The 26274-nt window shown below is 45.2% G+C and overlaps 1 protein-coding gene across 4 annotated transcripts in view; it reads right to left on the bottom strand.

Annotated features, from left to right (window-relative positions):
- LOC138267469 (mitochondrial inner membrane m-AAA protease component AFG3L1-like) overlaps positions 1–26274 on the bottom strand; it is a 431197-nt gene that overhangs the window by 316233 nt on the left and 88690 nt on the right. For all 4 annotated transcript variants that reach the window (XM_069216427.1, XM_069216425.1, XM_069216426.1 and 1 more), the window contains 2 exons: positions 14612–14680; positions 14300–14424 (listed from right to left, as the gene is read on the bottom strand). In XM_069216427.1, coding sequence (XP_069072528.1) covers positions 14300–14424; positions 14612–14680 — 194 coding nt within the window. The remainder of the gene's footprint in view (positions 1–14299; positions 14425–14611; positions 14681–26274) is intronic.

The following is a 26274-nucleotide window of genomic DNA, read 5'->3' as shown; positions in this document are numbered from 1 at the left end:
TAGATAGGTACAATAATGGCACCTTTCCAGGAGCGGGGGAAGTAACTTCCTGCCAGGACAGCATTTGACACACAATTTATATAAGGGCCCCAAAGCTTCAAATCAGTTCTGAACAAATCAGCTGGTATCCTATCTAACCCAGGCACTTTCCCCGGTTTCTGCGCCTTAATGGTTGCCTCATTTTCCCTTAAAGTAAAAAGGATGATCGGTCCATCCTCTGTCAGTCCCCTCATTTAAGTTCTCCAGACCTATTGATGATGCAAGCGTTTTGTCTACCTAATGGAGGGCCCAGTTTTCAGCGAAAATATGACATTCGGGACTGGGGGTTCTCATTTCATCCATTTTGGGAAACCAAGGGCCAAAATTGTTTAGCATCGTTTCCTTTTGCAGCTATTAGTAGTTTGTTCCATGTGTCCTCTTCCCACTGTGCCTTACTAGTTTTAATGGCATCTGCATAAACTCACCTAGCCAGGGCTATCATAGGTCTATCCCTCTGTCTTATGGCTTCCAAAAGTGTGGTCTTAGCTTTTTTGCATCTATTATCAAACCATTTATTTACTTTGCACAATTTCAAATGCCTTCTTCCTTTATCGTCCCTGACCAATAGTACCTTCAAGGAGGAAAACAGCTTGTTATGCATAGCTATAATTTGTTCTGGAGCATGAATATTAGATGTCAATTCCAACAATTGGCTAGAAACTAAATCATGCATTCTGTCTACTAGATCACCTGAATTCCTAAGTGTCCCATTTTATGGCACACTGATTGCTTGTCACCACTAGAGAGAGCATGGCTTCTTTCTTGCATGAGCCTCCCCCTGACTGGAGGACAGCCTATCCCAGTTTACCATTCTGGGTAAGTGATTGCTGTTTTGTTGATTTCCCACCCTGAGTCCCATGATCTCGAGCTATATCCTTAAATCTATAAGCACATAATCAATAAAGCTACTATAGTTTCCCCGAAAAAAGATGGTTTAGCTGGACTATCTGAGGGAAAACGCCCATTCCCTGGCCGCAGGCCATACCATTCGTCAACATTATGTCCAAGATCTGCAATGCCCTAACGCTTGTCTTAGACTGCTTCCTGGAAGATGAAAGGGATGGGATTCCCTACCTTATATCCTCTTCCTGCGCTAATTCTGAAAATAGAGGGTGGGGTTCTAATGACACTGAAATCTCCATCAATAATGACAAGGTGCGTAGATAACTCAGCCACAAATGTGCTCAGAAGACTAATGGTTTTAGAAGTTTGGCTGAGGGGACCCAGTCTATTACAAAGATTTACAAACAAAAGCGGGGATCCCAGTTTAAACCTAATGTTGAGCACTAATATATCAGGCGAAACAACATATATTTCCTTCATTATACAGTCCAAGGAATTTATCCATGTTATAAGGCCCCCTCCTGCCCTCCGCACAGGCGAGGGAATTACCTCCTTACAAAACTAATTATAACCTTGCCTGTGCACATTTGTGGTGGCCCATGTTTCCTGAAATACACATACACTGAAATTGTCAATGAAAAAGTCCCACTCTACATCATCAACCTTTCTCTGTATGCCAGCTATATTCCATACAATAACAGCAGGATAAATAAAACCATTTTCTGGGGTAGTATTAAATAAGTCCTTTACATTAGGTATTCCATCCAAGCCCCTAGTGTCGCCATTCTTATTAGCAGCCCCGGTGCGCTGCAGCACTGTCATGCTTTTCACATTTGGGACCCACTGATTGCTATTTGTGGATTTAGACCATAGATCAATGTGTATGTGTCCTGGGGGGCAACTACTTCCCATAGTCAGTCAATAACTAATAGATCATCTTCACACACGTTTTCATGCAATCTCTGACTTCTGACCAAATTCTTGCACTCCCTCCTAATATTTTCTGTAGTATGGGCCCATAAAGATGGTGACATTTTCGCATTGCCGTGGTGGGTGGGATATGCTGCTAAGGCCGATGATTTTTTAAAACAATATTTGAACCACTGGTGGTGGATGTCTAACCTCCATAGATCCATTCTAGTGCAAGCCCTCCAATAGACGACTGATCTATGACATATTGATTATGTCACATTGCTCCACCTCCGCTAAATGACGTTTAACAAATATGATATCTGAATGTATAATGGAACAACACTGTCTCACGTGTCTCTTCCAGTGAATAACTTTGTTAATGACATGCTATCCTCCTGGGCGTTCACTGGTAATTTGGGGACCTTACACATGTATATTGAATGACCAGTGCTATGGTCATTAATAAAGACTGCCCTTCCATGGGACTTGCCACTGCCACTTGGGGCGGATTTGATGATGGTGTCACTGTGTCTTCTTTCCCTTATCCACATTTTGCTTCTTTCTATGGGTATTTTTCCCCCATCGATTGCCTGAGAGGTACTAGCATTCGGTAAACATGTTAAGCTACACAAACTTGGTCTGAGATCTTTTCAAGGTGCCTGTTTGCATTCCCTTCCTTCACTGTTGTTTGGAGTAAGCAGAGCACCTCTGTCAACAAGTTCATTGACCTCGTTTTTCAGGCCAATAATAAGATTTTCTACCTCTTTCTGAGAGCTAAGATTTATGTCCTGGGGACTAGATGTTTCCAAGTTTACATCAACGTTGCGGACTGGTGGGGGAGGTCTGGATTTTCTAACAAGGAGAAGCGATTTGAGCAGGGTACTTCATACACGACTGTGTTTCTACTAGGTGTACTAGCACCAGTTTCCTGAAGAGAACTTGATCCGCTGGCCTCAGCGCGGACATCCTCTTTTTCCCCCTTGTACTGGGGGGGGGGGGGGGGGCAAAAGTAGCATCCGTGTTGCTAACCACAGGTCCCTTTTAGGAAGATTTTGGTTTGAAGAATTATGGCAATAAACCAGTCTTAGGCCTCTTCTGCACTCCCCTCTCATTCCCTTTTAGTATAGTTTCCAACGCTTCTATTAGAGTATCAATCTCAGTGGTGACCCAGTTAGACGACTTTAAAATGGGTTTGCATGATGGCTTTATAATCTCTGGTTGGGCAGCTTCTGCCACAGGGCTACCCTGAGCCTTATGCTTCCCCATCCCCTAACGTATGTATGTATGTGGCAGGCCCACCCTCCAAATTAAACCTGTGAGGTCGGCCAGGTGTAAGCAAATATTATAGCACAATTAAGTTGTTTGAAGGAATTAAAAAATAGTACCTTAGAGACAGGAGGGGTGGCCTAGCCCAGTCTCTTATGGGCACAGACGGGCCTACCCTTGGCACGGTTGCGTCCTGCGCCGCGGAAGGCCCAACGCGCTAAAGAGCTCTCTCCTGGTGCGTGTTGCTGGTGCTGGGGCCGCCTCCTGGGCTGCGGCCTCCTGGGACTCTGAGACCCTGTAGTCTGCAGCAAGTAGTAGGTAAATTTGAGTCCCGCACCACGGAAGGCTCAATGCACTAAAGAGCGCTCTCATGGTGCTTGTTGCTGGGGCCGCCTCCTGGCCTGCGGCCTCCTGGGAGGTGGAGCGAGAGAATGTATAAGTGAGTCTTGCACCAGCGGAGCAGGTGATGGCGGATCCTGCCTCTGCCGACTGGTTCCTGGTGGGGAATAGTCAGACCAGGATGGTTTGGAGGCAGCTACAGAGGGGGAAGGAGGAATGGGGGTGGCAGACTTGCCAGACTGCTGCCTCCCTGATGCACAAGGACAGTGGCATGCACAGCATGGTGGCTGGAGGGAAGCTGATGTGGCTGGGTGCCCCTTCCGTAGCCACGAAAGGGGCAAAAAAAACAGACTGAGGTGGACGAGGGGCTACTGTGAGGCCCAACGACCTGGCCATAGTACGAGAATCCTTGAAGCGCTGGAGTGCAGAATCTGCTTTCTCTCCAAAAAGACGGGTGCCATCAAAGGGCATATCCATAAAGTTAGCTTGGACATCCCCTGAAATGCCAGAGGTCTTCAATAAGGCTCATGATCTGACATAAGGGGCAAGGCCCCTGCTAGCACCAGAGTCTGCTTCGTACAATGCCCATCCAGCTCTGTGTCGGCAATGAGGACTAGGGTGGCACCCCCCGGGGGCATGGGCAGTGCCAGGACAGTTGACGGCTGGAGCTGGTTCGGATCCAAGAACGGATGCAGGGGTGCCCCTCTGAGCCAAAGCCACAGAACTCAAAGGGGCCCCTTCTGACTCTGCAGGGCCCAAATGCTCGCCAGTGGATTCAGACTGCCCAAAGATGAGGCACAAGGTCTCATGAAGCAGTGGTCATTGCTCATTACATCTCGTCCTGGCTACTGTAATATTCTCTATTTGAATGCCAACCAATATTCCTTAAACAAGTTAATAGTTATTCAAAATGCTGCTGCTCAGTTGGTCCTGGGTCTACCAAAATTCAGTTCTGCAAGGGAGGGTTTGAGGTCTCTCCATTGGCTACCATTCAGAAAGCATGTGACATTTTGAAAAGCTAGATTTGGGGGGTGGAGAAACCAAGCCTTTTCAGTGGCAGCCCCCAGGATGTGGAACATTCGTCCAGAATCCGTTTGAGATGTGGACTCTTATTTGATTTTTCACAGTAAATTTTGTCTTCCGGTGACAATGTGGGTTGACTCAGTCTACATTAGCGCTTTGATGCCTTTTTTGGTTTTATGCACCTTATAAATTAAAATTAAATTAAAAAGGTGAAACATCAGGTCCACTGCATCCAGAACGTGCTGTCAATATCTCAAAGTCATGGATATCCCAAGAGCAAGTGAAACAGTATTCCAGCTTCCCTACAGTTCCTCCAGAATCTATCACTATTTTTTGCCTTAAACTGTGAAATTTACTCTGTGAGAGACACCAGTAGCTAATAACCTTTAGCATTGCCCCTCTTGTTGAGACCACAGCTAAAATATTCTGGTTTGGATTAAATCTCACACTTCATCTGACAGGCATCTACCCAGTTTTGCCCCCGTCCCACCTGCTCTGATTTTTGGATTTCCCCATGTCTTTAGATTATGTAAGACATTTTGCAGATGTCTGAGTTAAACTCTGTTTCAAAATCAGCCACCATTCAAATTTATCAGGCAGTGGGTGGCACTCCAAATGACACCTGACTGCATCTCCCAGTGTCTCCCTGACTCTTATGCTACAGGAACGAGGCACAGCTGCCTTAAAAAGTGTTCAAACGGCTGTCCTTAAAACACTGCCTGAAAACATCTTCTTTGCTCTTTCCTCCAATTATATGATCCACTTTTCTGGATGCCACAACAAAGCATCCAAATGGAAAAAAGCTTTCTTTTAGCTGCAGAGACCAACACAGAATCTGCTAGAACTCTACATATAAGAAATATCTTATCTTCAGATAACCTAAACGTCCTTTTCCTGCTTACTTGGCTAGACATCATCAATGCTAGTGCCAAGAATACATTCATAACCAGCTTAAATAAACATGGCACCATCTGTACTTCATTTTAGGTGCTGCAATTTAATAGCCCTCCTCTTGGACATATGCTTGCCATTTCCTTTCGAAGGCACCACAGTGTGGCAAATCTTTTCTGGTTCACATGCTCTAATATCATCACCAAAGCAGTTACGTTAATGCAGTGCTTGATTTGTTTGCTGAAGGCTGTCCTGAAACCAGTTTGCTGCCATCTTTTCAGACCTCACTGTCGTAGATATGAAGGTTGAAAGTGCTGAAAACACGAAATAATACCTGCTTGAATTTTCCTTGCTTCCCTCTTCATGAAGGATCTGAAATTCAATACCCTGCAATATTTGAAACGGTCCACATAACCAAAGAAAACAAGCAAAAGAGGCAACAAAAGTAGCCATCTACTCAACTTATCTTCCTACATTTGATTTTTTTTAACAAAACGGGAATGCATTCAACATGAAACAGTGTAAAATTTGCAAGGAAAAACACAGGTGGTTCATAGAATCATCTCTTGCTGATAGCTTGTGACTGGTATGGCGGCTTTACATGGAATATTAGATAGATGTGTGCTTTTAATACTTTGTTCAGAAAATGCAAGGCAGTTTATTTTTTTCTTGGCATTTGTTAACAGAATGGTGTGTTTTACTATGTTTAAAAACGATTCCAGGTTCCTGGCAGTTCCACACAAATTGTTTTAAAAGATTACCATGAGCCGAGTATCCTATAACCAAGAAATCTTATGATACATACAGTGCATCATTACTGCGAAACCACCAGCTTTTTATATAGTCAAGTACCATCACACAGGCCCTGGTGGTACAAGGTGTAGGAAGCGGACTCTCTTAATAATATACCAAAATGAGGTACAGTGCGCACAGAGTCTAGGGGTTCCACAGAGGCTAAAGAAGATAATACTAATGCTCTCTTTTGTAGTAGTGTGCTCGAGCAGTTAGTTAGGCTTATCAGAGGGTAGTGCAAAGCATTTGTTGTACACACAAAGTCAAGAAATGAGGCACACACCCAATGACTAACTCCAGGCCAATGTTTTTATACAGCAAAAGGAAAATGTCACTTACCCAGTGTACATCTGTTCGTGGCATTAGTCGCTGCAGATTCACATGCTGTGCACAGTCCGCCGTCTGGTGTTGGGCTCAGAGTGTTACAAGTTGTTTTTCTTCGAAGAAGTCTTTGAGTCACGAGACCGAGGGACTCCTCCCACTTCGGTTCCATTGCGCATGGGCGTCGACTCCATCTTAGATTGTTTTCCCCGCAGAGGGTGAGGTAGGAGTTGTGTATGCTAGTAATAGTGCCCATGCAATGGAATGAATACGTATGTACAAAATGAAGGTTAAAGTAATATATTTACAAATGTACAAATGTTGAAGATATACTTCCAAACAGCTACAGGCTCCCGGGGAGGCGGGTGGGCGCATGTGAATCTGCAGCGACTAATGCCACGAACAGATGTACACTGGGTAAGTGACATTTTCCGTTCAGTGGCATGTGTAGCTGCAGATACACATGCTGTGCATAGACTAGTAAGCAGTTATCTCCCCAAAAGCGGTGGTTCAGCCTGTAGGAGTGGAAGTAGTTTGAAATAAAGTTCTTAGTACGGCTTGCCCTACTGTGGCTTGTTGTGCAGATAACACATCTACACAGTAGTGTTTAGTAAATGTATGAGGCGTAGACCATGTTGCTGCCTTACATATTTCGTTCATTGGAATATTTCCTAGAAAGGCCATAGTAGCACCTTTCTTTCTGGTTGAGTGTGCCTTTGGTGTAATGGGCAGCTCTCTCTTTGCTTTAAGATAGCAGGTTTGGATGCACCTAACTATCCATCTGGCAATACCTTGTTTTGAAATTGGATTTCCTGTATGAGGTTTTTGAAAGGCAATAAATAGTTGTTTTGTCTTTCTAATTACTTTTGTTCTGTCAATGTAGTACATTAGTGCTCTTTTGATGTCTAATGTATGTAGTGCTCTTTCAGCTATTGAATCTGGCTGTGGGAAGAACACTGGTAATTCTACTGTTTGATTTAAGTGGAACGGTGAGATAACCTTTGGTAAGAATTTTGGATTTGTTCTTAGAACGACCTTATTCTTGTGTATTTGAATAAATGGTTCTGTTATGATAAACGCCTGTATTTCACTTACTCTCCTTAGAGATGTGATGGCAATGAGAAATGCAACTTTCCACGTTAAGTATTGCATTTCACAAGAATGCATGGGTTCGAAAGGTGGACCCATGAGCCTTGTTAAGACGATGTTGAGGTTCCATGAAGGAACAGGTGGTGTCCTTGGTGGTATAATTCTCTTTAGGCCTTCCATAAACGCTTTAATGACAGGTATTCTAAACAGGGAAGTTGAATGAGTAATCTGCAGGTAAGCAGATATTGCGGCGAGATGTATCTTTATGGAAGAGCAAGCTAGATTGGATTTTTGCAAATGTAGTAAATATCCTACTACATCTTTTGGAGATGCACGCAATGGATGAATTTGATCATTATGGCAGTAATAAACAAATCTTTTCCATTTACTTGCATAGCAGTGTCTAGTGGAAGGTTTTCTAGCTTGTTTTATGCCCTCCATACATTCTTGTGTGAGGTCTAAGTGTCCAAATTCTAGGATTTCAGGAGCCAAATTGCTAGATTCAGCGATGCTGGGTTTGGATGCCTGATCTGTTGTTTGTGTTGTGTTAACAGATCTGGTCTGTTGGGTAGTTTGACATGAGGTACTACTGACAGGTCTAGTAGTGTCGTATACCAAGGTTGTCTTGCCCATGTTGGTGCTATTAGTATGAGTTTGTTTTGACTCAATCTGTTTACTAGATATGGAAGGAGAGGGAGAGGGGGAAAAGCGTACGCAAATATCCCTGACCAATTCATCCATAGTGCATTGCCTTGGGAGTGCCGGTGTGGGTACCTGGATGCGAAGCTTCGGCATTTTGCGTTTTCTTTTGTTGCAAATAGATCTATTTGAGGCGTTCCCCAAATTTGAAAGTAAGTGTTCAGTATTTGTGGGTGAATTTCCCATTTGTGGACTTGTTGGTGATCCCGAGAGAGATTGTCTGCTAGCTGGTTCTGGATCCCTGGAATAAATTGTGCTATTAGGCGAATCTGGTTGCGAATTGCCCAATGCCATATTTTTTGTGTTAGGAGACACAACTGTCTCGACTGTGTCCCCCCCCTGTTTGTTTAAATAATACATTGTCGTCATGTTGTCTGTTTTGACAAGAATGTATTTGTGGGTTATCATGGGTTGGAATGCTTTCAACGCTAGAAATACTGCTAACAGTTCTAAGTGATTTATGTGGAACTTTCTTTGATGAATGTCCCATTGTCCTTGGATGCTGTGTTGATTGAGGTGTGCTCCCCACCCTGTCATGGAAGCATCCGTTGTTATAACGTATGTTGGCACTGGGTCTTGGAAAGGCCGCCCTTTGTTTAAATTTTTATTGTTCCACCATAGAAGCGAGATGTATGTTTGGCGGTCTATCAACACCAGATCTAGAAGTTGACCCTGTGCTTGTGACCATTGTGATGCTAGGCACTGTTGTAAGGGCCGCATGTACAACCTTGCGTATGGGACAATGGCTATGCATGAAGACATCATGCCTAGGAGTTTTAATATTATTTTTGCTTGTATCTTTTGTGTTGGATACATGGCCTGTATTACCTTGTGAAATGTTTGAACCCTTTGTGGACTTGGAGTGGCTATCCCTTTTGTTGTGTTGATTGTCGCTCCTAAGTATTGCTGTGTTTGACACGGCAAAAGGTGTGACTTTGCATAGTTGATGGAGAAACCCAGCTTGTGAAGGGTTTGTATAACATAATTTGTGTGATGTGAACACTTTGTTAGCGTGTTGGTCTTGATTAACCAGTCGTCTAAGTAAGGGAACACGTGTATTTGCTGCCTTCTGATATGTGCAGCTACTACTGCTAGGCATTTTGTAAAGACTCTTGGCGCAGTTGTTATTCCGAATGGCAACACTTTGAATTGGTAATGTACTCCCTTGAATGCGAACCTTAGGTATTTCCTGTGTGAAGGATGTATTGGTATATGGAAATACGCATCTTTTAGATCTAATGTTGTCATGTAGTCTTGCTGTTTGAGCAGTGGGATTACGTCTTGTAGTGTGACCATGTGAAAGTGGTCTGATTTGATGTAGGTGTTTAGTGTTCTGAGAGCTAGTATTGGTCTTAGAGTTTTGTCTTTTTTCGGTATTAGAAAGTACAGTGAGTAAACTCCTGTGTTCTTTTGTCGACTTGGTACTAATTCTATTGCGTCCTTTTGCAGTAATGCTTGAACTTCTAGTCCTAGAAGGTCTATATGCTGTTTTGACATATTGTGTGTTTTCGGTGGGACGTTTGGAGGGAGTTGGAGAAATTCTATGCAATAACCATGTTGGATAATTGCTAAGACCCAAGTGTCTGTCGTTATTCCCTCCCAAGATTTGTAGAACTGGGTCAGTCTTCCCCCCACTGGTGTTGTGTGAAGGGGTTGTGTGACTTGTGAGTCACTGTTTATTTTGAGGGGTTTTGGGACCTTGAAATTTTCCCCGGTTTCTTGGGAATTGTCACCCTCTGTATTGCCCCCGAAAACCTCCCCTTTGATATTGTCCCTGGTAGGTAGGTGGTCTTGTTTGTGAGGTGCTGGTTTCTGTGGGTTGACCTCGAAACCCTCCCCTAAAAGTTGTTTTACGAAATGTGCCAAATGTGCCTCTGCCCTGCGGGGAGTAGAGTGCACCCATGGCTTTGGCTGTATCAGTGTCCTTCTTTAATTTTTCAATTGCAGTGTCCACCTCCGGCCCAAACAATTGTTGTTCATTAAACGGCATATTGAGCACAGCCTCTTGGATTTCGGGTTTGAACCCAGATGTGCGCAGCCATGCGTGCCTCCTTATGGTGACTGCAGTATTTATTGTTCTTGCAGCTGTATCCGCTGCATCCATAGAAGACCGTAACTGGTTGTTCGAGATACTTTGTCCCTCTTCCACCACCTGTTGCGCTCGTTTTTGGAACTCTTTGGGGAGGTGTTCGATGAAATGTTGCACCTCATCCCAATGAGCCCTGTCGTATCTCGCTAGGAGTGCTTGCGAGTTGGCGATGCGCCACTGATTTGCCGCTTGTGCTGCAACCCTTTTTCCCGAAGCATCAAATTTGCGGCTCTCCTTGTCTGGAGGTGGTGCGTCGCCTGATGTATACGAGTTGGCTCTTTTACGAGCTGCTCCCACAACTACTGAATCTGGTGCCAGTTGTGATGTAATAAAAGCAGGGTCTGTGGGCGGTGCCTTGTATTTTTTCTCCACCCTTGGAGTTATGGCTCTGCTTTTAACTGGCTCCTGAAATATCTGTTTAGAGTGCCTTAGCATTCCTGGGAGCATGGGAAGGCTTTGATAATGGCTATCGGTGGAGGACAGGGTGTTAAAGAGGAAGTCATCCTCAATAGCTCCGAATGTAGCGATACATTATGAAATTCGGCTGACCTAGCTACCACCTGTGCATATGATGTACTGTCCTCAGGTGGTGAGGGTTTAGTTGGGTACGACTCCGGGCTATTGTCCGAAACTGGAGCGTCGTAGAGGTCCCATGCATCCGGATCATCCTGGCTCATTGTGGTATGAGCTGGTGAGTGTGGTGGAGTTTGTGCCGGTGATGCATGAGTTGACAGTGGTGGAGAGGGTGGTGGAGTTACCTTCTTTACCACCTTTGCTTGTGGTTGCTTGTCTCCTTGCTGGAAGTCAAGTTTTCTTTTCCTTTTGATTGGTGGAAGAGTGCTGATCTTCCCTGTATCCTTTTGGATAAAGATCCGCTTTTGCGTGTGATCTGGTTCTATTGTTTGTAATTCCTCCTCAAATCTGTGTTTTTTTTAGTTGAGAGGATAGTCCTTGTTCCTCTGAGTAGGAACCGGTTTTCGGTTCGGTTGCCGGGTGTTTCGGCACCGAAACCGTGTCTCTGGATTTTTTCGGCTCCGACAAGATCTTTCTTCTTTTTGGCGTCGTGCCCTCTCGGTGCCGACCATCTTCGGTGCCGCTGTCTCTGTGCCGAGCAACTTCGGTGCCGCTGTCTCGGTGTCGACCCCTTTCTGCACCACTCTCTCGGTCCCGAGATTGCTGCGCGCCTGTGTCTCGACCTGAGTCGGACGACTTCGACACCAGCTCGCCCTTTTTCAGTGCCGATGGACGGTCACCTACTTTCCGGGTTAAGCCATGGCCTGTTGGCGGTGGCGTCCCCTGGGCTTTGTCAGTTTTATCGTGTGATTTTTGTTTCGACGTCTTACTCACGGTTGGTTGTTCTTCGACGTCGAATTCTTCGGAATCCGACTCGTGGATGGAGAAAGTCTCTTCTTCCTCCTCCTCGAACCGTTGTTGTCCTGTCGGCGTGGACGCCATCTGCAACCTCCTGGCTCTTCGGTCTCTGAGCGTTTTCCTCGACCGAAACGCGCGACAGGCCTCCCACGTATCCTCCTTGTGCTCGGGGGACAGGCACAAGTTACAGACCAAATGTTGATCTGTATAAGGATATTTATTATGGCATTTAGGACAGAATCGGAACGGGGTCCGTTCCATCAGTCTCGATGTTGCATGCGGTCGGGCCGACCAGGCCCCGACGGATGATCGAAATTACCCCGAAGGGCTACCGGAGCTCTTCAAGATTCGGTGTCGATTTGTTCTAATCTAACCCGATACCGAACGAAACAATACCGACGAATTTTTCTGAAATTCTGACTAACTTTCCGACCCGAAACACGGAGTGAAAAGGAACACGTCCGAACCCGATGGCGGAAAAAAACCAATCTAAGATGGAATCGACACCCATGCGCAATGGAACCGAAGTGGGAGGAGTCCCTCGGTCTCGTGACTCGAAAAGACTTCTTCGAAGAAAAACAACTTGTAACACTCCGAGCCCAACACCAGACGGCGGACTGTGCACAGCATGTGTATCTGCAGCTACACATGCCAGCGAACATATATTTTCTTACTTTATTACTAGAACCAAGGTGTCTTTTTTGCAGGTAAGTAGGTATCAAACATATGTATCAAATGTACTTTGAGTTTTGCAGTTTACAAGTAACACTTTTCAATTTTAAAAGTTGACAGTGCAATTTTTCATAGGAATCAATAGAGTCCTAGGGGAGGAAAAGTGTTAACATATTTAACAGTTAAGTACTCGACTTACAATCTCAGACTACAGGTCAAAGTTCAAGTTGACCTCAAAGGTGTACCACCTGCAACAGGGGGCCGGCAGGGTGCAGAGGTCAAAGTTGGTGTTGGTTTTTAAAGGAGTCCCATGAGGACTGGGGATGCTCTGTAAAAACAAATTGCAGGTAAGTACTTACTGTTTCATGTCACAGGCCTGGGGGTTTAGGTCAGGGGGCACAGGTCAACACCAAACATACACCCACAGGGGCAGCCGGGTGCAAACACAGAGCTGGGTGCCCAATGTTTTTCAACGGGGGTGGCCCTGGGGGTCACAAAAGATGCTGCAGCCTGGGTCAAGGGGGTCGGTTCCGGAAAACCAAAGGCTGGACAAGAAGAAGAGGTGCTCCCTGGATGCTGCTGGATCGTCGGTCGGATCCCCCGCGGCTGGTGGAGCGGGGCTGCGGGTCTAGGGGTACCTTTGGGCGTCGGGAATCTTCATCAGATCCGGTAGTGGTCAGGTGAGTCCTCTGGATTCAGGTTGGAGGCATTGGCGTGTTGGCCAGGAAGGGTCAATCCAGGGTGGACTTGAGGTCAAAAATCGCCTGGGGACCTTCTCTGGTCCAGTGGGTCACCTAGACTGAGGCCCTGGGTGTCGGGTGCAGAGTGGGCAGGGCTTGCGGATCCAGGGCAGTTCTGGAGCCCTTTTGGAGGTTACTTCTGGACAAGGCTGCTGTCCTCTGGTGTTTTTGGTCCTCTGTTAGGCAGGCAGGCAGTCCTCTGGGGGTTTGTAGAGGTCGCTGGTCCTGCAGGATGTGCCATTTTGAAGCAGGAGTCTTGAAGCACAGACAGGCCTAGAGGGCTGGGGCCAAGTCAGTTGGCATCAGGAGTTTTCACTGCTGGAGTCAGCCTTGCTGTCTTTCTTGTTTCTTCTTTCTTGAGGTCGCCAGGAATCTAGTGAGTAATATTCAGGGTTGCCCCTAAATACCAGATTAAGGTACTTTACAGGGGTCAGAGGGCAGTAGCCAATGGTTGTCCCCGAGGGTGGCTACACCCTTACTGTCCCAACTCCCTTTGGGGAGGAGGGCACATTCCTATCCCTATTGGTCCCTCTCCTCCAACCAAGATGGAGGATTTTGCAAGGAGGGGGTCACTTCCCCTTGTCTTACCTAATTTTCCAGCTGGACCTGCTTCCAAAAGTGGGGCGTGGGCCAGGACGAGCATCTCCACTAGCTGGTGTGCCCTGGGGCACTGTAACAGGAGGCCTGAACCTTTGAGGCTCAACGTCAAGTATTGCAGTTCCTGTAGGGGGGGAGGTGTAAAGCACCTTCACCCAGAGCAGGCTTTGTTACTGACCCAAGAAAGTGCAAAGACTCTCACCCCATGGGGTCAGAAACTTGTCTGGTGGGGGCAGACTGGTCAGTCCTGCATCAAAGGGCTGTGTAAAATACAGAGGGCATCTCTAACAAGCTCTCTGTGTGCATTTTACAATTGATCCAATACTCGCATCAGTTGCGGTTTATTGTGCTGAGAACCATGCCAAAAGGGGAACCCTCCTACATACAGTTGCACTTTAATCTTGACAGGTGCTTTCACTAAAAATGAGGCAAATCGTGTTTTTGTCCATATAAGGTCTAAATGAACAAGTTTTCAAAAGTATGTACATGGGATTATATACAAATAAGGGTAAAACAATATTTTAAAATAAAAATAATTTAATGTAAATAAATTTTGTGCCATCGCCAAATTAGAATCAATATCATGTCTTAGATATTTTTCATTTCTCTCACTTACCCATCGCTCTCTGTAGAGTAAATGACAGAGACTCTATTGGATCCGTCTATGCCGAGCTCCTGTTGAGCAGTCTCCAGATTCCGTTCAAATGAGTCCACGCTGCCAATACTGAACCAGACATAGTTCTGTGTAAACAATTGAGAACAGTAAATTATACATAACCTTCCTGAAGCAGAGAAACAAAAAAAAAGTAGCTCAGCTCAAATGAAGCTTCAAGTCATTGCCTTTCAAAACATTTTTAACTACTATTTTAAAATTTAAAAAACAAAAAAACGACAAATATGCAATATGTTACGTATTCATGGATCTTACATCAGAGTGGACTCCTGGAGCAGGAACCACACGAACAAACTGCTTGTTCACAACATCAAGACGATCTACCTATAGGAAACAATTGAAAGAGATTGTATTATTTACAATAGGTCAAAAGATTAAGGGAGTGCTGAATGTGGGCCTCTTTACAAAAATGTGCAACAAAAAGTTCCTCTATTGCTAAAAACAAAAGTTTTACCCGAGTTCCTTGGTAAATATTCAGCCTACATCGATTTGCTCACTAACTGATTATATACAGGCATTTCCAGAAGGTTCTAATTTGCTAAACTTTTACATGATACATCCAGCGATCATAAAGCAGAATGCTCCTCACCTTATTTAAGTACTTAAACTAGGTCAACATGCAAATGCTGTTAAGTACTAGTGATGTCAGATCCTTTTCTTTTGCCAATTATATTCAGATTTTAAATCTCAGATGCTTTCTACATGTTGACCAACACTGAGCCTGCCACCTCAGTTTATGAACAGTAAAAGGCTGAGATTCAAGAAAGACTTCTGTTCTTGCCTCAAATTGGAATGGTGGTCCTTTTCAAAGTAGGTTCTACGACTCAGCAACTGATGGACACAGTAGGAATAAAAGGTAGACTATGGCCTTGGGTTAGACTAGGTTTCCACCTCATGGCTAAGGAGGCAGCTAACTAATGGTATCCCAAGCTTTCTGACCAGAGGTGTAGTGGTAAGAAGCCTGCATAATATTTTCTGCAGGGTCTTGGGGCTTCATCAGTCTGACCCAAACTCTTCAACAAAGATGCTCACTATGGAAACGGGTACCTGAGAGACAGGTTTTAAAGTAACTGTATACATTCATTCCATTCAGTCTTTTTCTGTTCAATTTGGTGGAAATGGGGCGAGAACAAAAACAGTAGTACAAGAGACTGAGTGGTCAAGTTAAGTCATTAAGGCACAGACAGGGTACATATATTATATTCCTCCAAGTATGGAGCTAAAGGTGTGAGAATTTAGAGAACTAGATCAACCAAACACCCAGCTCGCAGAATTCAAGAGCTGCTCCAATCATAATAGCGCAAGAAACATGATTATTTTGCTCAATAGTGAGGAATGCATGCTGAAATCATGGCTGAAAATAAATGTCATGTTTCAGTATATATGCAATAAAACTGTCCCAGCTGTTTAATCTCATCTTTTAGCAAGTTCAAGGAAATAGTGACTGAATCCCAATATTGAACCACTTCAGAAAGAACCGTACTGTGTACAAAGGCACTACTGACTTGAGTTTGTTCAATAAAATAAATAAATAACAGCAAAATAGAGCCAGACTGCATGGACTTTTCCAAATTTTACAGGACAACTAAAGTGGACAAGCCATAAATTATTCCAATCCCTTTGGGTTATGCCTGGAGTCTGAGATTTGTTGTCCAAATTCTCCAATATTTGTGACAAGTACAGTAATGGATTATGCTCATCAGTTTCAGACAGTCAATGGCCTGGAAAGAATTGAGAAACCCAAAATATGTCATTACATCCTATTAAACACAAATTACACTAAAACAGTGAGAAACATTACTTAACCAGTCAACCTAGGTGAAACCAGAATCAGCCACGTACTCACCACCTTGTTCAACAACTCAATTGCCACGGCCACCCTTCCTCGAGGATTGGAAACACGCAGAAGTTAATGCCCTACTAAAGAAACCACCAGCAGACACCAGCACACTCAATAACTACCAGCTGATCTCCCTGCTCCCGTTCCCAACCAAAGTATTAGAAAAAGCCATCAACCAACAACTCTCCACTTATCTGGAACAGAACCTTCTATTAAACTCCTCTCAATCCGGATTCCACAGCAACAACAGCACAGAGACAGCCCTCATCGCAGCTACCGACAACATCCAGCCCTGCTCAACCAAGGAGACTGTGGCTCTGATTCTCCTAGAACTCTCGGCAGCCTTCGACACAGGGGGTCGAAGGCTCTTAAAATAATCAAATGACTACCCCAAAGCTCCAATAGCACCATAACCCAGGCCCTCATCTCTAGCCGACTGGAATATGGAAACACTCTCTACAAAGGGGTAGCAGCTCTCCTCCTTCGACAACTACAGACCATACAGAACTCGGTAGCCAGGCTCATTCTGGATCTCCCTAGACTAGCTCACCTCACCCACTACCTCAGGGCACTCCAGTGGCTCCCTGTAAAGAAAAGATGCCAGTTCAAGCTAGTGACCCATACATACAAGGCCCAACACAACTGGAGACCTGCCTACTTGAACCTCCACCTAAACTTCCATCAGTCCACCAGGCACCTCTGCTCTGCATCCCTTTCTCTAACACTTAACCCCGCATCTGACATAACAGATACAGAGGTCACTCCTTCTGCTTGGCAGCGACATGGAATGAGCTATCCTTTCATCTACGGACCTCCCCAGCTCTTCCAGAGTTCAAGACCTGGAATCAACAGGGAGTCAGCATGAGGAGCACATTAATTAAAACCAAAGGGGGATGGTGGAGATTGGAAAAGAAGCACATCAGAAAGGGAGCAACACAAATTATGGGGACTGAAGCACACAAAAGGAGACAAAACCATAGGAAACACATTGGAGAGTACAAAAAGTCATGTGTGGGGGTGGGCAAAAGCACACTTGCGAGAGACAGCAACACGAAGCGGGGTGGAGGGGTTGAGAAGCACACGCGGGAGACCACTAGAAAACACAAGCACTTTTATGAACTACTTAACCAAAGAAAAAAAGATGTAATTTCCTAAACGTGATCAGAGGAAGGAAAAAAGCCAGACAATTATAGAGATGGTAAAAGGGGTATGCTCAAAGGGAGGGACAAAAACTCTTTGGACAAGCTGGTAAAAAGAAAAGCCGCTGAATAAGAAGCAAGCAAATGTGACTGATGACAAAGTCAACAACTGGTAATCAATGAGCAGTCTATAAGACCCTGTAAGTTCTTGGTGAGCCCACAATAGGCATTTTGCACTCAAACAGCTGTATTGTTTTAGGCTCAAACTAAAATAAGGAGGTGTTGGACCTGGCCCTTTCTGCAGGGTTACTCCAAAACTTTTTGCCTTCTTCCTCCTATATTTCTGACTCCTTTGATTAGTGCTGAAGTGTGGGTGATCGCTCCTTTAAACTTGGTATTATTGGCTAACATCTGTTTGGCACATTTACTTTACCTCTAAGTCCCTTGTACGGTGGTATCCCATAAATCCAGGGCCTGTAAATTAAATGCTACTAGTGAGCCTGCACTACAGCTTGCGCCACCCACAGAAGTAGCCTTTCAAACCTGTCTCAGGCCTGCCACTTCAGGGGCTGCATTCACAGTTTACTGCCACGTGGGCTTACCATTTAAAGTTACTTGCCATGTCTGAAACTCTCTTTCTACTACACATAGGTCACCCCTAAGGTAGACCCTAGGAAGTCCTACGAGCAGGGTGCGGTGTAAGTAAAAGGTAGGACATGTGCCTTCATTGTGTGGCATGTTCTAGTAGTGACAAACAGCCTATTTGGTTTCTCACTGCTGTGAGGCCTGCTCCTTTCGTAGGCTAGCATTGGGAATTCCCTTAAAGGAACTTATGTGGTAGCGCGGGCATGTTTGGTATGTCTGGCATAGTGGTAAAAAATCCTGCTTATCGGTGTAGGTGGATTTTTTATTACTACTGTGGAAATGCCACTTTTGGAGAGTGGGCATTTCACTGTGCTTATCCCTCTTGTGGTTTGCATCCAGACTTCAATCCACGTCTAGGGTAGAGTGGCAGCTGGGCGCTGTGCATACTTTCCTAACAGTCATCACACAAGGAGGGTGGAGGTGTAACAGGATTACATCTGCATACTGAATGGTCTTCCTGGGATAGGAGAGAGGGAGTTGGGGTGCACTTACATTTGTATATGCTGTGTACTGGCCTCAAACTAAGGGCTCGTTTACCCCCTACTGATGACTTGAGCCAGGGCTAATGTCTGAAGTATAGGGGCTGTAGCCCCATGTTTTTAGACACAGGGTGGACTTGAAACCAGATGCTGCTGGTCTGCATGCTGCACCAGAGACTGCTGTGCTGCAAGGAACCACATTAAGAATGACCTGCATGTTCCGCTGACTTGTGGCCCACTGGGTCACAAGAGGGACTGCCACTTCACCTCAAGGACCCTAATGTGCTGGCCTGCTCCTGGTATCTTGCTTCTGTGTGATTAATTCCCCCCCAGTGATCTCCCAGGGGCCAGCATCTAATTTTCCAGATGACACTGCTGCCCCAGCAGATGTAGTGCCTGGTCAGTGCTATAATATCTTTTGTTTCCCTTGTACTGTGGCGCGGGCTGGGAGCTACCTTCCTGTAACCACGAGCAAGCTGCAGTGAGGAGGATCTGCTTGGATCGATCAGCGCATCACCTGGCAGCTGGAAACTTCTGTGGGAATCCTGATGGTTTAGCACGTGGTGAGCGATTGACAGGATTCCATGGGGTGCATGGAGAGCGCTCTACCCAACCACAAGGAGGGTCTGGGGAGGCAGAGAAGGATTACAGCAGCGTCTGCCAGCAGAGCCTAGGAGTGCGGACCAATCAGTACCCCCGGGGTACAAACAGGCACCCACTCCTGCTGTGAGAGCCTTGAGTGACCTGGCGGCGCTCCGATCAGCTGTTGTGCTATCACTGCCACGGCTCCAGTAGCCCCACCAGGGCCCTGTGAGGCCGTCATCGCCCATGAAGGGCAGAGGACATAGCAGCCTTTCAGTGGGCCCGGGAGGCTGACGCTGGAGTCCTGAGAAGAGGAGGTCGGAAGCACCTCTCTAGGAGGTAGCCGCACCGCATGTTTGCGGTTGGCTGCCGTGGACTGCGTCTTAAACAGGTGTGGGGTGGAGCCAGTGAGGTCTCCCTGCGGATCCTGCTGCGTGTTACCCCCCCCCTCCAGGGGGTCCCGGGAGGCTGCCGCCACAGTCCTGAAAGGAGGTCAGAGGCGCCTCCCTTGGAGGTAGCCGCACCGCATGTTTGCGGCCAGCAGCCGTGGATCGCTTCCTAGGTGGTTGTCTGGGGGCAGCAGAGTCCCCCATTGGAAACTGACACGCATCACCCCCCCACTCCCTTAAGCACCTGTGGGGAAAGTCACTCTCAAGTACTCTGGATCGGGTCGGGGGTAGTCTAGAGTGCTGGGCTTCGTGCCAGCCAAGACCCCTAAGCCGGAGGGCTCATCCAAAGTAACACTGTTCCCCTAGTGTGATTGCCTGCATTTCTGGAGAGCAATACTCGAGAGAAGATGGAGTGTGCTGGCCACGTTTAGGAGTCAGGGGTGCAGCTGTCCCTGGAACCTACAGTCGTTGTCAAATTACCATAGAATATGTAATAGGAGCCCAGGAGTCCTGTACCATATACTTTTACGGTGAATGAAGTGCTTTATTTATTTCCCGCTGCATTTCATGCCCGATGTTATAATAGATGTTGTTTGATTCTTGCATGTCAGGATAACAAGCATATTTTAAGGACGGCATTGAATGCATGGGGAGGGTGTTTTCATGACATGTGCAATGTGGAAATGTTTCTTATATTTGCACTCATGATGTTTGACAATTGCCTAGTTGGCACGGTAATAACAGTTGCATGTGGCTTTGGCCAATGACTTATGAATAATATTTATTTAGTTTGTACATAATATTGTCTGGAGTCTCTTTTGTGGTGTATTTATTGTATCCCGGGTGTGTGTTGTGCAAATACTTCACATATTGCCTCTGGGATAAGACTGACTGCTCTGGCCAAGATACTAAGGGGGTGAGCAGGGTTATCTTGCTTATCTTGGTTAACTCCCTTACCCTGACTAGAGTGGTGGGTCTGCCTGGCATAGGTGCATACCCTAGCCAACCAGAAACCCCATTTCTAACAGGAATCACAAGAATGACTTAACTGTTACTCTTCTTAACATTTGCTCTTTGGATACGTTTATGGAAAATATTAATGTCAGCACATGGCTTAGTTATGGCTGAAGCTCTCTTCAGTGGTTACTATGAGGTTGAAAGTTTATAAGAAAGGGAAAAAGAGATAAATGTCCATTGAAGTAGGCTAAATTTACACCTTTTTCATCTGCAGGCTCTTTTTACATGGATGGTGACAGAACATGACACTGCACTAATGTTAACTGTGCACTATGGACAAGCCAAATAACGTGGTGAGAATTGCAAATGTTTAAATGGTTAATTTGGAACCATCAAAAGTGGCATTTTTTTTAGGACCCAACACGAAGTAATTTGCCAAATAAATATATTTTTGAAGCGGTCTACAAGTGTGTTTGTATGAAAAAAAAAAGAAAAAGATTTATATGGAAAAAGCAAAATATGCTATCAAAGAACTAGTAATACAGGCTCAACAGCTGCATAGGAATGAAAATGTCACTTACCCAGTGTACATCTGTTCGTGGCATTAGTCGCTGCAGATTCACATGTTGAGCACAGTCCGCTGCCTGGTGTTGGGCTCGGAGTATTACAAGTTGTTTTTCTTCGAAGAAGTCTTTTTTGGTCACGGGACCGAAGGACTCCTCCCTCTTCGGCTCCATTGCGCATGGGCGTCGACTCCATCTTAGATTGTTTTCCCCGCAGAGGGTGAGGCTGGAGTTGTTTGCTATAAATAGTGCCCATGCAATGGAGTGACTACGTATGTACATAAAAAGTTTATAATAATTATTTACAAATGTACAAATGTTTAAGATTCAAGATTTACTTCTAAACGGCTACAGGCTTCCCGGGGAGGCGGGAGGGCACATGTGAATCTGCAGCGACTAATGCCACGAACAGATGTACACTGGGTAAGTGACATTTTCAGTTCGATGGCATATGTTGCTGCAGATACACATGTTGAGCATAGACTATAAAGCAGTTACCTCCCCTAAAAGCGGTGGTTTAGCCTGTAGGAGTTGAAGTAGTTTGGAATAATGTTCTTAGTACAGCTTGGCCCACTGTAGCTTGTTGTGCATTTAGTACATCTACACAGTAGTGTTTAGTAAATGTATGAGGCGTAGACCAGGTTGCAGCCTTACATATTTCGCTCATAGGAATGTTTCCTAGAAAGGCCATTGTAGCACCTTTCTTTCTGGTTGAGTGTGCCTTTGGTGTAGGCAATTCTCTCTTGGCTTTAAGATAGCATGTTTGAATACATCTGACTATCCATCTAGCAATGCCTTGTTTAGAGATTGGATTTCCTATGTGTGGTTTTTGAAAAGCTATGAACAGTTGTTTTGTTTTCCTGATTAACTTTGTTCTGTCAATGTAGTACATTAGTGCTCTTTTGATGTCTAATGTATGTAGTGCCCTTTCAGCCACGGAATCTGGCTGTGGGAAGAACACTGGTAATTCTACTGTTTGATTTAAATGGAATGGTGAGATTACTTTTGGTAGAAATTTTGGATTTGTTCTTAGAACTATTTTATTTTTGTGTATTTGGATAAATGGTTCTTGTATGGTAAATGCCTGTATTTCACTTACTCTTCTGAGGGATGTGATTGCAATGAGAAATGCGACTTTCCACGTTAAATATTGCATTTCACAGGAATGCATGGGCTCAAAAGGTGGACCCATGAGTCTTGTTAAGACGATGTTAAGGTTCCGTGAAGGAACTGGTGGTGTTCTTGGTGGTATAATTCTTTTTAGCCCTTCCATGAATGCTTTAATAACTGGTATTCTAAATAGAGACGATGAATGAGTAGTTTGTAGGTAAGCAGATATTGCTGCGAGGTGTATTTTTATAGATGAAAAAGCGAGGTTTGCTTTTTGCAAATGTAGTAAGTATCCCACTATGTCCTTTGTAGAGGCATGCAATGGTTGGATTTGATTGGTATGGCAGTAGCAAACAAATCTTTTCCACTTAGATGCATAGCAGTGTCTAGTGGAAGCTTTTCTAGATTGTTTTATGACCTCCATACATTCTTGTGTGAGGTCTAAGTGTCTGAATTCTAGGATTTCAGGAGCCAAATTGCTAGATTCAATGATGCTGGGTTTGGATGCCTGATCTGTTGTTTGTGTTGTGTTAACAGATCTGGTCTGTTGGGTAGTTTGACATGCGGTACTAGTGAAAGGTCTAGTAGAGTTGTATACCAAGGTTGTCTTGCCCATGTGGGTGCTATCAGTATGAGTTTGAGTTGGTTTTGACTCAATTTGTTTACTAGATATGGAAGGAGAGGGAGAGGGGGAAAAGCGTATGCAAATATCCCTGACCAACTCATCCATAGAGCATTGCCTTGTGATTCGCGGTGTGGGTACCTGGATGCAAAGTTTTGGCATTTTGCGTTTTCTTTTGTTGCGAACAAATCTATCTGGGGTGTTCCCCAAATTTGAAAGTAATTGTTCAGAACTTGGGGGTGAATTTCCCATTCGTGGACTTGTTGGTGATCTCGCGAAAGGTTGTCTGCTAGTTGGTTTTGGATCCCTGGAATAAATTGTGCTATTAGGCGAATGTGGTTGTGAATCGCCCACTGCCATATTTTTTGTGTTAGGAGACACAATTGTGTTGAGTGTGTTCCTCCTTGTTTGTTTAAATAATACATTGTTGTCATGTTGTCTGTTTTGACAAGAATGTATTTGTGTGTTATTATGGGTTGAAAGGCTTTTAACGCTAGAAATACTGCTAAGAGTTCTAGGTAATTTATATGAAATTTTGTTTGGTGTACGTCCCATTGTCCTTGAATGCTGTGGTGATTGAGGTGTGCTCCCCACCCTGTCATGGAAGCATCTGTTGTTATAACGTATTGAGGCACTGGGTCCTGAAATGTCCGCCCTTTGTTTAAATTCTTGCTGTTCCACCATAGAAGCGAGAGGTATGTTTGGCGGTCTACCAACACCAGATCTAGAAGTTGACCCTGTGCTTGTGACCATTGTGATGCTAGGCACTGTTGTAAGGGTTGCATGTGTAGACTTGCGTTTGGGACAATGGCTATGCATGATGACATCATGCCTAGAGGTTTTAGCACAAATTTTGCTTGTATCTTTTGGTTTGGAAACATAGCACTTATTACCTTGTGGAATGCTTGAACTCTTTGTGGACTTGGAGTGGCAATTCCTTTTGATGTGTTGATGGTTGCCCCTAGATATTGTTGTGTCTGACACGGTTCGAGGTGTGACTTTGTATAGTTGATGGAGAAACCCAGTTTGTGAAGGGTTTGTATGACATATGTGGTGTTGTTTGTGCACTTTCTTACTGTGTTGGTTTTGATTAGCCAATCGTCTAGGTAAGGAAACACATGTATTCGTTGTCTCCTGATATGTGCTGCTACTACTGCTAGACATTTTGTGAATACTCTTGGTGCAGTTGTTATTCCGAATGGCAACACCTTGAATTGGTAATGTATTCCTTTGAATACGAACCTTAGGTACTTTCTGTGAGAAGGATGTATCGGTATATGAAAGTACGCATCTTTTAGGTCTAATGTGGTCATGTAATCTTGCTGTTTGAGCAGTGGAATGATGTCTTGTATTGTGACCATGTGAAAGTGGTCCGATATGATGTAGGTATTTAGTGTCCTGAGATCTAATATTGGTCTTAATGTTTTGTCTTTTTTTGGAATTAGAAAGTACAGGGAGTAAACTCCTGTGTTTTTTTGTTGTACTGGTACTAACTCTATTGCATCCTTTTGCAGTAGTGCTTGAACTTCTAGTCCTAAAAGTTCTAAATGTTGTGGTGACATTTTGCGTGTTTTTGGAGGGATGTTTGGTGGGAATTTGTGGAATTCTATGCAATAGCCATGTTGGATTATTGCTAGTACCCAATTGTCTGTTGTAATCTGCTGCCAAGATTGGTAGAATTGGCTTAGTCTTCCCCCCACTGGTGTTGAGTGAAGGGGTTGTGTGACTTGAAAGTCACTGTTTAGGTGGAGGTGTTTTTGGAGTCTGGAATCTTCCCCTACTCCTTGGGAATTGACCCCCTCTATATCCCCTGAAATTTCCCCTTTGGAATGAACCCTGATATGGTGTGGTTCTTGTTTGTTGGCTGGTGGTGTCTGTGGGTTGGCCACAAAACCCCCCTCTAAATGGCGTTTTTCTAAAAGAGCCTCTGCTCTGCGGGGAGTAGAGTGCGCCCATGGCTTTGGCCGTGTCTGTGTCCTTTTTAAGTTTTTCAATGGCTGTGTCCACTTCAGGGCCAAAAAGTTGTTTCTCGTTGAAGGGCATATTAAGGACAGCCTGCTGGATTTCAGGTTTGAACCCTGAAGTGCGGAGCCAAGCGTGTCTCCTTATGGTGACAGCAGTGTTGACTGTTCTTGCTGCAGTATCGGCTGCGTCCATTGAAGAGCGGATTTGATTGTTTGAGATCGTTTGTCCCTCTTCAACTATTTGCTGCGCCCTTTTTTGGTATTCCTGGGGAAGATGGTCTATGAGAAGTTGCATCTCATCCCAGTGTGCGCGGTCATATCGGGCTAGCAGCGCTTGGGAATTTGCGATGCGCCATTGGTTGGCTGCCTGTGATGCGACTCTTTTTCCTGCCGCATCAAATTTTCGGCTTTCTTTGTCCGGAGGTGGGGCGTCGCCAGATGTATGGGAATTTGCTCTTTTGCGAGCTGCCCCTACTACTACGGAGTCAGGTGGTAACTGCGAAGTAATAAACACTGGGTCTGTGGGTGGTGGTTTGTATTTCTTATCCACCCTTGGGGTGATGGCTCTTGATTTTACGGGCTCTTCAAAAATTTGTTTTGCGTGCCGTAACATCCCTGGTAGCATTGGGAGACATTGATATTGGCTATGTGTAGCCGAGAGGGTGTTAAATAAAAAATCATCCTCTATAGGATCGGAATGCAGTTGGACATTGTGGAATTCTGCTGCCCTAGCCCCAGTTGCGAGTATGAGGTACTGTCCTCTGGCGGTGATGGCTTTGTGGGGTATGAATCGGGATCATTGTCCGGCACTGGGGTGTCGTATAGGTCCCAAGCGTCTTGATCCTGATTATCTTGACTTATAGTAGTTTGCGCTGGTGAGTGCATTTGTGGCGGTGTTTGTGCCGGCGATGCCTGTTGTGGTGGAGAGGGCGGAGGCGTGACTTTTTTAACCACTTTGGCTTGTGGTTGTGCGTCATCCTTGAGAAATCCGATCCTTCTTATTCTCATTATTGGGGGAAGGGTTGATATCTTCCCTGTGTCTTGTTGGATGTACAGTCTCTTTTGTGTGTAGTCTGATTCTACACTTTGGAGCTCTTGTCCAAATCTGTGCATCTGGCCACTTATTCCTTGTTCCTCTGTGTAGGAAGGAGGTGTGGAACTTTTCGGCGCCGAGAGTGAATCTTTTTTCGGCTTCGGTACCGACTGAATTTTTGTGGCTTTCGGCAGTGTGTCTCGGTGCCGATGTTTTTCGGTGCCGGCATCTTGTTTTTGCTTCTCGGAGCCGCTATCTCTGCTCCGAGGTTGCTCCATGGCGGTCCCTCGACCGGAGTCGGGTGTCTTCGCTATGGGCGTGCCCTTTTTCGGCGCCTTCGACGGCTCGCCGGTTTTATGGGTCGAGCCATGGCCTGTTGGCAGTGGCGTCCCCTGGGCTTTTGTTTTTTCGATGGTTTTTATTTTCGACGTCTTACTCACGGTTTGTTGTTGTTGTTCGACGTCGGAGTCTCCGGATTCTGAGTCCGGAACCGAGAATGTTTCCTCTTCGTCGTCGAAACGTTGTTTTGTCGGCGTGGACGCCATTTGTAGACGCCTGGCTCTTCGGTCCCGGAGTGTTTTTCTGGACCGGAAGG

Source organism: Pleurodeles waltl, chromosome 12 (assembly GCF_031143425.1).
Source record: "Pleurodeles waltl isolate 20211129_DDA chromosome 12, aPleWal1.hap1.20221129, whole genome shotgun sequence".
Taxonomy (NCBI): Eukaryota; Metazoa; Chordata; class Amphibia; order Caudata; family Salamandridae; genus Pleurodeles; species Pleurodeles waltl.
This window is presented reverse-complemented; position numbering and strand designations above follow the sequence as displayed.